Here is a 12,773-nt window from a genome sequence, read left to right as displayed (position 1 = left end):
AACTCCGATAAATATTTTTGATAAACATACTAATACATGTATATTTTTTTTCCATAAATATAGGTCTATATATAATTTTTATGTGTTCTGATATATTCAAAATTTCCAACAGGGGGCGCATGATCGCTGAATTATCTCCTCTTAAAAGATTTAAGTTTAAAAAATTAACTTACGACATAAAAATAATTTTTTTCCTTCTCTTTCCCCTTAAGACAAGGATTGCTTGACTCATTAATTTGTCGAAATAAAAAATTTAATATTTAAATATCTTGAAAAAAAATATCAATATCTTATTCCATTACTATAAACGAATAGCTGCACTCGAATTAAATATATTTTTGATCAATTCTTCGGACAAAACACCCAAAAATGAAAATAGGCCATTTATGGTCATATTAAAAAATTTTTTCACGGCATTATTATTAAAAAAATACAAACATAAAAAGTTTATTTATTTTTATCTACGCTTTTCGATTTCCAATCACCCAGTCAGCAACCATAGCAGGTAGCTGCTAGCAAGCGCACATTCAGAGTTTTCGAGACTGCATTATGCAGTGCTTCTGCCAAATCAATACGTTCCTAGGATTCGATATGGATATTTCAATAGTCATGCACGTAGGTGGTAGTCATCGCAAACATATATATTATATATACATATATCTCAGAGTGCCGATGTATAGAACTGCAGAAAGAGAGAATATATATATTTGTATACACACGCAAAAGCTCTATATCTGTTTCCAGTATATGTATGCACTAGATATCGTTCGCGAAAAGCACCCGCAGCTTTTACGTTCACATACATACATATATCAAGCATTCACGCGTGCAGCATCATCGCGTCGATTGGATTTAATCGAGTTCAAAATCGCGGCATACCGTACTACTAATGCCAGCCAGCAGTGGTACGAATCGATATTAAATACAACCTGTCAGAAATCTCCAATTCAAACGTGACGGTTTTTAAATAAAGCCTAGTTTTTAAAATGTTAATGCCTATGCAAACGTGGGACCGGACTTAGAGAACTGAATTTGACCTAGAACTTAAAATTTAGTATTGAACATTGAAAAAAAGTCATTTTTATTATTTATTATTGATTGTAATTATTCTAACATGCAGAAATAAATGATCATAAAAATTTTTTGTTGTATTATTATTTCTTCTGCACGAAATTTTCTTTCTGAACGAAATTCGGAACATAACATGCATCGAGTAAGTCAATTAATTTATTCAAATGACCCCTGAAATTTAAATGAGATTAATTGATCACCCGGCATATGTGTGTATGAAAAAAGTAGAACTCGTTTGGCCTAAAACTAACATAGAGAGTTGCAATTGAATTGCGATTGATGAAGTTAACTGGTCTCTTTTGCATGGAAAATCCTTTGGGCATAGCCGGTGAACGTCAGTAGAACACGGTTGACTTGACAAACGAGTCTCTCGTTGTTTCGCTTCTATTCGGCAATCTATACAGAATCCAGGGTCAACCTGTGCACATATATCTGTAACCTCACACACCGTTCGATGGGATCGTTAGTTTTCTCCTGCTCTTCTCTTTCTCTTCTCGGTCCAGTATACTAACTCTCTTCTGTCTCTCTATCCTCTACTCGTCAATCCGATTACCAGATAAATTCAAAATTTCTTCGTTAGAGAATACGCCGGCTAACAGTGAAGCACCATCATCCTATCACCGAGGAATACTCCACTTCTATCCATATATGGGCTGCCGAGAAGCCTGTAAAACGATTAAGAGCTGAGTATGAGTGACCGAGAGTTTAATGATACGCTACTCCACGCTCCCTCGTCGTGATCTGAATAAAATCCACGATTTATCGTCAAACTGTCTTTACTTTTGGAATTTTCAATTTTCAAACAGTGAAGTCTAAAGTAAAGAGACAAGATTGGATCATTTTTTTGTTAACGAAGAAATCCCTTTAGAAATAAAAAAAAATCGAATTTTTTTTATACCTTGAAAATGTATTACACTGTAAAAAATCGGGAGTACTATAATTAAGAAATAAAAGTAGTAGTTCGATAAAGAATTTCAGACCCGCCATTTTGTAAAAATAATCTGTACTTTTGATAGTACAAATAAAATATTATTAAAATTTCAAAATTATAGAACTATTTTATCGCCTATATAGAGACTCATGAAAAATAATTCATTTTAAACCTTGTAAAAGGATTACCATCCTTAATATCGTAATTTTTACTGAATTTTTTCCACATAATATAAATTCACTTGTACAAATATTTGAATAAGTTTGAATAAGTACAGCAACTTGTATGTAACTTTAATTATGTTGCTTAATGTACTATGAATAAATGTATACCTCGGGTGTACTTGGGAGCGCAGTGAATTTAGTTTGGGTGCGGTCAGGCCGGCTGCTGAGAGACGACCTCATTCTTGCCGCGAAGCACCGAAATACTTGTGTATATTTGATAGTATACGTCTTTCCGTATCCTTTCAAACATCAAGTTTCCCGAGTATTAGCATAGTAAACATGCATTAACATTACTCTCGTAATATTCATTTGTGTTTGGAATCACATCCCAACTTTAAACGTTTGCTCACACACTTCAATGGTATTATGTTTGTCATAAAATGAACACACATTAACGCCATTTACTTTTATTTTTATAGAAGACTAAATAAACACCTAATATACCTTCATCTGATTTTATAAACTTTAATTAACAAGTTTTTCCTTGTGCTTTCAAGAATTATCAAAACAACATTAATAAGAAAAAAAAAAGAAAATACCGAAATTTTATTCTAATCTTGCTTCAAGGTATTTATATAATCCTTGTCAATTAATGAATAAAATTTACTAAAACCCTACGAGTAAATGGCAACGATTATTAATAGAAATAGCAGTAACAATAATTCAATCCCAAGTGGTTAGCAACATCACGATTATTCCTTCGGAAAAGTTGAACAATCAAAGCTGATAGTCCCCGGAGTGTCTTTTACGTCTGATTGGATGTTCATAGTATTTATAGTAAGCAAAATCGATTCGGGCCTATCTTAAAGATATCCTTTCTCACCCATCCTCATAATATAGAAGATATAACATACACACATCACACAATCACATAAGTGTAACATCTGGAGGTACACTTATGTTTCTATATTCACACGCAAGAGATCTCTCCTGTCTAATGGCATCGCTATTTACCCGGTCCTTGTCTCTAGATGCTGCTTCAACCTCATACCACATACCTACGCGGTATCTTGTATTCCCAGGATGAATTCCCAAGATATTTGTCCTTTTCAGTCTTACAATCGCTAATGTTTATGTTAAATTCTCTTGAGAGGTTATACGCCATAGGAATTTTTGAAAAATTAATTTTTGGTATAATTAATTTTTGTAATGTACAAATACTTAAGCTGCATTTTTCGTCCCACAATTGAAAATCTGCTTTTTTTCGACCTTCTAACTTTATATAATTAATTGTAGAGTTAATCAATTATTTTTTTTCATGAATTTTTATTTAAATAATGGTTACTAATTTGAAAAAAAATGGGAATTGGAGGCGCGGAATACACAAAAAAATGTTTGTTTAAACAGCAGGTGTTTTACTGAAGGCAGCTGTTTATATTATTATTGGCGGAGGGATAATAGCGTGGCATAGCAGATAAAAAGGATGAAGTAATCGGACGTTGCTGCTAAAGCTGCTAACAATGTTTGAGCAGTGGAATGATCTAATTTGGTTTTTATTTGATTATGAGTTATAGTAAGAATAAGGAAGGAAGGAAGGAAAGATGAAAAATAAAAATCGTAAGATGGAACAAAATGAAAATGAAAATGAAAATAAAAATTAAAGCCAAGTGATACCAGTACAACTAAAGTTTGTCTCCGCATCTCATTGTGCGAAACTTTAACCAGAGTTTTGCTTCTACTCGAACAAGACTATTTTTAAAACTTTTTATTCCCTCGTTTACATTTATTTACTTTTGCTTTGTTTGTTTCCTCCCGATTTTATCAGCGGGCAAAGCTTTGTCCCCAGTAAATTGTTCGGACGGGCTTGTAACGCGTGTAAATTTAATTTAATTAAAGACACGTTATATCATTCAGCACGTACTTGATATACAAATTTCACAACAATCGGTGCTTTAACTCATTATATCCTTATCCTCGTTCGTTTTGTCGTTTGATGCACCTTCTGCTCTGGTTCCGGTTCTTTGTGCAACTTGATCCGCGCTGTTGAGTCCTTCGGCGCTCTTCATTTTCTCAGTTTAAAAAACTTTCAACGACGAGTCGAATTACAGTGTCTACGTCGTTATCGTTACATGATTCGGTTGTTTCATGCGAGTCATTGATTTCGCAATTATATATTGATGAAATGAAATTGCTTTGAAAAATGTATGATGCAATAATAATGAAATATAAATTTCATTTTTATATGTATATAACTAAAAGTACAAGTGCAGAATACTTTATGCAACAATATTTAATTGCAATATTTTATTAATTAAATTTTAAAAAATTACTGAACAAGTTATTATTCAAACATGTTCCCGAGTTGAAAAAATTAACTTAAATGAACGTATTTTAATATTTTTACAAATGAGATTTTTTGTATATCGTACCGACGAATGTAATAATTTAATTCCATGAATAATTCAACATTTTACTAATAAAAATAGCTTTTTCATTAATAAAAACTTGTTAATAAAGTCGTAATAAAAGTAAGATGCATATTTTACTACCGCAGAGTTTAAATTACATGATTGTAACTTTAAATAAAATTTATTGTGAAAATCTGTTACTTTTTGAACGCTAAGTATTATGTGAGATGATTAGATTACTTAGCACGTCGTTAAAAAATTTATGGCGGAATAATTGAAAAAGGATGAGCTGAGAATAATTTCATAGTTGCTACATTTTAAAACCCGAATAAGAGAAAGATATAGGAGGAGGAGTTGCCGGGGTAATATAATACATTCTCTGTACGGAAGCAGAAGTAAAGCTGAGCATTGTTTCGAGGATTAAAGTATTACGTGAGCTAGCGTGTGTCGTAGTCTGTACGCCACTTGAGAAATTCTCGTGTAAGTTTATATCTACGCTGGTAAATACACACAAAGCCGAGATTTTACACATTCGTGTACGTTGAATCTACGAATCGCATATTTACACGATACGTAGCACTAAAACATAGATATACGTGTATTATATAGATACATAGATACTTGAATATCTGGGTCTCGCTCTTGTAGCAATGGTTTATAAATATGTACACAGTGTTTACTTTGCCAGTATGTGCGCTGCACGAATCATGCATACATGCACGCATTCGTGGGTCCTCCGAGTGATATTCTTATACGAAGCAAAAAAATAAATTAACAAAAAAGTACCTAAAATATTTTATAAAAATTTGAATATGGAAAAAAATAGATTTACATGTTTTTATTTATCCTCGACGTATGGCTACGAGTTTTTTTAATTTATCAAAGTGCGGAATTTTTAAGCTAAAAAACGAAAAATTCTCGGTATCGGGTGCTCAAAGCTTTACATAGAAAATTCGAATAAATACGGGAGTTTTTAATGGAAATGGATTATTATTTACATTTATATGCGTTCATTTATGATTACTTAATAAAATATAGTAAATGAATTCATTTATTCGTTACTCAATGATTGTTAATTAGGAAATTATCCATCCGCGGATAAATAAAATAAATATCGATTGAAAAGTATAAATTGATAATTAATATACGGTATTAAATCGATATACTCGGTAATGCTAAATAATATTTACTTAAAATTTTAAATAAACATCAATTAACAAGATTCAGTTAATTTTTATGTATATATTTTGAGGTAATTGCATTCGATGACAGTATTTATCCAATATAACGATTGATTAAAATTCATTTAATATACAAAATTTATTATTATTGTCATAATTATTATTTGATAATCCTAAATATTGCTTAGACAATTAAAAGTAACTGATAAATTAAGTAACAAAGTCAAAAGTTCAGTGGAAAATTGTATATAAAATGGCTAAGCGAATATCTTAAAAGCCTTGATAAAAAAGTTTAACGAGAGTAAAGTACAACTTTTCCACCTAACCGTACTGGTAACTTTTTACATTCACGATATATAAAACGACGACTCAACGACATAGACAATGTAGACCGGTGGAGAAGACGGCCAGGCAACGCGTAGAAAACTAAACTCTCCATGGAGAAAAATAAGACATCTATTTCTCTCTCGCAACGGCTGCGAGCAACTTTACGAACGTCTCATCTCTTCTACATGACAAACTTCTACCTTCCAGCCATTATTTTGTCATTTTTAACAAGACTGACGCGTCAACCAAAGAGAATGCTGGTTAACAAAAAATTTATAATATTTAATGCGACTAAATATTTAAGATTCAAGATAGCTTTATTTTTTAATCGAGTTTACCCAAGAGATTCCGAGTACAATTATTAAGCAGTTTTAATTAAAATGATATTTTCTTTAAGTTTGTTCATTAAAAATAATTGGAATTCTTTGTTTCGAGAAAACGTTTGTTTTGTTTCCAGATAAACTTATTTGTGTAACAAAAAAATCAATAACACAAACTTTTGTGTTAAATTTGACGGAAAATTTTTTACTGAGTACTTGAATGTTTTCAATTTCATCACAAATATCCCTTAATTAGTATTTTTTCCCGACAATGCCTCATTCTATTAGTTCCATTAGGGCTCTATAAATAACGTCGGACTTTATTGGCTCTCACTTGATCCAATCAATAAATATTTGACTAAATAGGAATTTATTATCAGATAATAAAGCTATTCCGTTAGTAAGAAAATAAACACAGGCATTAAAGACGTAATAATAAAGGGGAGTTGATTGGTTCAGTCAGTGTCGACAATGATTTGATGGTAAATAAGTAAAATGAAAACTGAGATAACATCAATTAGAGGGAACGCATCACTCAGAAACGAGAGTAGAAGCAAAGCGTGTAGCGTACACCAGGAGCTCTTAAATGTGATAATAAAACAATGGTGACAGTGGAGAAATGTGAGCTTGATAAATGACAGCGTTTGAAATAGGGAAAAAAGTGTAAATGCGAGACGAGAGAAATAAAATAAAAATAAAACAAAATAGGAAAAAGTGTAAAGATAATAACAAAAAAGTAAAAAAGGTAACATCGCAATGAAGCGGCTCGTTGATTGTGAACTGAGGTTATGAAATCTGGTGATGGATGGCCCGATCGATCAATGCATCTCCTATCTCTTCTTCCACTATAAATGTTAAACATTTGTACCGAAATTAACTGACGTATGTCTGGTTGATTATGTTCCTGATAACCGATGTTGCTGAATTTATAATGCATGTGCGTGAATATATTATTTATGAAGTGTGTATTATTTATGGGGTGGGGATGTTTATATGTATAGATATACATTTTATAACAAAGCTGGATTTGCTGTGGGTTCAATTCCTAATTTATAATATATCGAGTTTGTTTTAAACTGACAACCGTTAATTCATTTCATAATTCGGTGAATTTATGCAATGGTCAGTGCTGAGTCATTGATAAGAGTTGCTAATTAGTTGATTCGTAATTAACTCATTAAATTGGCTTATCAAAAGATTATTCCCTGTTCTGCATTATTCTATTAATTATTTTTTAGGTGCTAATGTTGTTTGACCACTGAATTCTATTAAAGTATCAAAATCAAAATCAATATCTATTAAATTATCAAAATTTTGATACGCAGGGCTTCAATTCCTCTTTTCTACACCACTTTTTTAAGTACAATTAATTTTTTTTATAACAAATGGTCTTTTTGTCGCAAACTATTGATATCTCAACCATTTAGCATTGCAAAAAAAATTTTTAAGGCAGTTTTGATACCTGAAATGTAATTTCTACAAGATCAATTTTTTTAATATTGATGATATTAATTTTATGCAATTGAAAGTTTTGCCAAAAGAAAAAAAAAATATTTTTTTCATTTCCTAATTTCTGCAAAAAAAAATGAATGATCCTACATCGACAAAACTTTTCAAACTGACCTTCTATAATTTGAACTTGTAAACTTCTAAAGTAAAGTTTGAACTTTTTGTCTATCAGGAAATTTATTCTGTTATAATATTATAAGTTTTACTTAATCAAACTTCGAGTTGAACTTTTTTAGTAAATTTCTAAAGTCAATGGCAATTACAATTGATATTACCAATTAATACAAATCAAAAGAATATACTTCAATTGTTAAAACTCGGAATTAGCATACGTTCGCTATTTTTGTTCTGTGATTAAAAAAAAAAAAAAAATTATTAAGCCAAAATTTTTTCATTTATAATTCATAATTCTTGACCAAGTGACTTCAGGTTGCTAATTATTATTAATATTATTACTATGACTACTACAGAAATGGAAGAAAGACAGAGAAGATAAGGATTACATATATATTGATATCAGAGTCTTTGACAAACGAAAACTACTTTTGATTTTCCCGAGGCGACGGTGGTATTTCAATAGGGCTAGACACACGGTCAACACAAGGCGCTTTGTTTCGATGAGGGTCTCTACCCGGTGGCACTGTACCGGATGCCAGTGCGGCTGTTGCCAGCCTTTTCTCTTTTCTCCGTGTAGTGCCGGGTTGTCTCTTCTTGACTACACTACTGTGTAGTTGTACTAAACCACTACCAGTAGCACTCATTCCGTTGGAATTCAACTCGTTCCTCGCTCACTTTATGTATCCAGCGACACCAATGCAACTGAGCGTCGCTCTCTATAGCTTCTGCAAGTGAAAAGGGAAAAGACAAGGGATGGGATATAGAATAGAAGTGTACAAGGGTAGAACGATATCAAAAGCCGTTAGTTTGAGAACCAACCAACTACCATACCATACCACACCTAACCACTACACTCATCTTTTGTCAGTCTCGAATATCGATCCTCACTGGGTGAAAAGACACTGATCCTTATTATGTCTGCATGTACAGTACACATCTCTGCTTAATGCGTCTAATTTATTGACGATGGTAAATAATAAATAGAATGTTCTTTACTCAGGCGTACTTTTGTTATTTGAAATAAAGTCAAATCTTGGTTAATGACTTATTAATTCAAAATCTAGAGAAAAAAATCAATTAAACTTTTTCAGTAAATCTGATGAAAAACTGTTGAATTTAAATGAAAAAAATATAACTGTTATTTATAAATGTTCTTCTGTTGTGTAGGGGTTATATTTTCTATGAGACACTATCAAAGTGAGTGAATAAAAAACATTTTTAGTTTTTAAGGCTAATAAAAAAGCTGAAAACTCGTAAAATCCATCAGCGTCGATCAACACGGGTTAAATAAATATTTTAGCAAAATTCTTAGTGACATGTATTTTGTCTATTCATGGGGTCGTTTTGTGCCTTTTTGAGTAAACTTAAAGTTAACGACAAGCGGAAGGACGTCGATAACATCTAGGCGATATCTCAAATGCGTAAAAAACTTCGAGTTGTATAAGTACAAGGAAAAGGGAAAGGGCGAAAAAGCGTAGACGAATCAGAAGTAACTTAAGCCCCCGACAGCGAAGTTAAGTATTTTGTTTTTGCTCTTGTTTCAGGAATGTCAGACAGCGGGAAGAGGCATCCGGTACTTCTGTACATCCACGGGGAGAGCTACGACTGGGGAAGCGGAAATCCATACGACGGGAGCGTCCTCGCGAGCTACACTGACCAAGTAGTCGTAACGATCAACTACCGGCTCGGAGTTCTCGGCTTTCTCAACGCCAACATTTCACCTCATACGAAAGCGGAGGTCGCGAATTACGGGCTTATGGATCAGCTGGCTGCCCTTCACTGGGTGAAGGAGAACATTGCCCTTTTTGGCGGCGATCGGGGAAATGTTACGCTCATGGGACATGGCACTGGGGCTGCCTGTGTTAATTTTCTCGCTATTAGTCCAACTGTCATGTCTGGTAAGTAATGATACCTTTATTTGAAAAAATTAATAATAAAAATATTCAATAACACAATTTCCTATGTCCACATACGACCATAAAAAAATTATTTATTAAAATTTTTTATTTCTTATAGATATTTCGTTACAGATGCCACTCGGAAAAAAAATTACGATTGTCACGTCATATTCCAGGACTAGAATTTCAATATCTTAGAATTTATTACGTATATACGAATTTTTACGATGTTACATCGTAAAAATTCGTTTATAAGTAATAAATTTTCAAATGTAAAATTATCAAAGTCAAAATGCTGAAAGTCTGATCCTGCATTACGATGTGACGATCATAATTTTTCATAAAATTTTTCTTCTGTGCATTTCAGCACAGTATAAAAATAAATATAATCCAAAATTAGAATTCTGACACAAAAGTTTAAATTAAAAAATTTTTTTTTCGTCAATTTCATACTTTTAAAACATCATTACGTCGATAAAATTTTTCTTGATGTTAAAATATTCAACTAATTTAACTTCGAAAGGGCCCAAATTTTTTGAGAATTTTTTTTCCGATGTTTAAAATATTATTTTAGAGTGTTATACGAGATAAAAAATAACCATTTAAAAAAAACACCCAGATGGCCGTATTAGAAAATTTTTTCACGGGAATAATAACAATAATCATTTTTCATGTTTCACTTTTTACGATGCGGTACTAAAAAAATTAAGTCGTAACACAAAAATTAATTAATATTGATATTTTATGATCAATAAAATAAAAATTTATCAGGAAAAAAAAAATAACCCATAGAATAGATTAAAAAAATATCAACATACAGTAACGTAAATCAAGAGTACGTGCCTCTTGGTTAAAACTTGATCTCCGTTCTCCAGGCTGGAGCTTCCAGGCTTTACCAACACTATCGAAAAATACTTTCCTTGATGCCCAATATGAACACGCGTGTCCTGGACATTTGCCAGCCAGGCGGATTACGACATCACGGTTTTTGAAAATTAACCCACGCATTTTATTTTTACCATATTTAAACCATTATTCGTTTCTGTATCCCAGATTTTATTTATTCCGTATTGTTTTTCACCAGTGTATACGCCGCTTCTATTTTTTTCTGCTGCTATTTTTTATTTTGTGATGGAAAAGATTATTAATGTGTCACATCTCGCGGGAGGACAAATAGTTATTTAATACTCCCAAATATTTGATAACACCGTGTGCATTTAAACGGAAAAAAGAGGGTCGGTCTCCTCTCAATAAAAAATTTTTTTCTGCAAAACGGTGACGTGATCACGCATACGCTCAGCGATTGGTACGAGCTCTGCTCTGCCTTATCAGCAGACCGAGTGAGCTCGGACATGAACGAATTTGGATGCCAGCCAAAATCGGTACCCAGCGATCTTCATCCACATTTCTGCCGCTTACTGCCTGTCCTGCCCTCCTCTACACTACTCTATGTTACAATATAAATTAAATACTTTGTACTACTTGTCTATCTTTAACATTAACATATAATTTTTTGTATTTATTGAAAATTTTATTTTATCATATTTTAAGAACATTGTGTTATGTTGATGTCATGAAAGTTTGAAATTTTCTGAACTAGCCGGAAATCTTTACAAAATTCAGAGAACTATTTCCGGGACTTGAGACCACACCATAAACCGAAATTCATCCTAATTAGAGACCGCTGGAGTAACCGCAAGACAACCTCCTTCTATGTAGTCTCAAGTCCTTTGGGTTTACAAGAGTGGCCAGAATGCTACCAAAAGCTTGCTGCGATGAGTTTTCCCTCTCTTCCACTGGTCTTTCTCCCTCGCCTGGTGTCTATATATCTACATCTACACTCTCATACTTTGCTGAGATCTTAAAGATATATGTACATTTCCTCATTGTAACACGTACATAATTAACAGAGACGTAAAAATAACAGAGTTCAAGAATTCGTTCTTTTTTCAAATTTTTATCTCCTTTATTTTATTGCTTTTTCTCGGTTCTTATGTAGAATTATGTAGAAATAATTAAGGCGCTTTTCGTACATACTAGTTCTTGAAAATTTTTTCTTTTCCACATAATTATGATTATCAAACTTTTTTTTCTCTATTTTTTGAGTATTAACGAGTGTACTCTGTAAAGAACTCATGAAGTTCACGCAAAGTAAATACGGAATGAATACGAAGTGGATGGTTTTATTATATATTACATTCACTTCTTTCAGAGTTAATTTCACTACGAGGGGAACTTTTATTTATGTTAGTAATATAAAGAGGAAAGCTAATATAGTTAAGCATCACTGGTTTAAATTTTGTATTATATATTGCTGTTGTAGTTTGAACTTTACAATAATGAGGAATTTCTTTTTATAAGTTAACATAAATTAAGATGAACATAATTTCCCGAAAATTTTGAGTTTACTGAGTGAAATTTAAGTATGGAATTAAAATTGTTTTTGCTTCAGAATTTTAGGAATAATAAAATTGACGGAAAAAAAAATTATTTTCATTTTTAATTGTCTGCTGTTAAAATTTTAATTTTTTTGCTACTGAAATTAAAAATTCTAATGAATTCGGACAATTTTTAATTTTGATTAAATTTTTAGAGATGGAGTTTATTTGAGAAAAGAATAATTTATTTGCACTTAGTTTTCCACAATAGATTTGTGAATGAAAAAAAATAATGATATTGATATAGAAAAAAAAAATAAATTGAATCTACTTGGAAAAAAAAAATTAACAATTTTTTTATGATTAAATAGAGAATCGACTGAATAAATAAGTAGATACGTAAAATCTTAATTAAAATCGAAACTATTTAAGTTGAGAGATGGTTGTAAAATGAAGTAGAAGTAGCGAA

General features: G+C 31.8%; 1 protein-coding gene across 1 annotated transcript in view; it reads left to right on the top strand.

The window, feature by feature from the left end:
- Nlg-4 (neuroligin 4) overlaps positions 1-12,773 on the top strand; it is a 139,081-nt gene that overhangs the window by 64,972 nt on the left and 61,336 nt on the right. Inside the window, exon 3 of the mRNA XM_074255841.1 lies at positions 9,573-9,926. Within this exon, the coding sequence (XP_074111942.1) occupies positions 9,573-9,926 (354 nt within the window). The remainder of the gene's footprint in view (positions 1-9,572; positions 9,927-12,773) is intronic.

The sequence above is a fragment of the Cotesia typhae genome, unplaced genomic scaffold (genome assembly GCF_013202065.1).
Source record: "Cotesia typhae breed Kobodo isofemale line unplaced genomic scaffold, CoteBio_Ctyphae scaffold_152, whole genome shotgun sequence".
NCBI lineage: Eukaryota > Metazoa > Arthropoda > Insecta > Hymenoptera > Braconidae > Cotesia > Cotesia typhae.
This window is presented reverse-complemented; position numbering and strand designations above follow the sequence as displayed.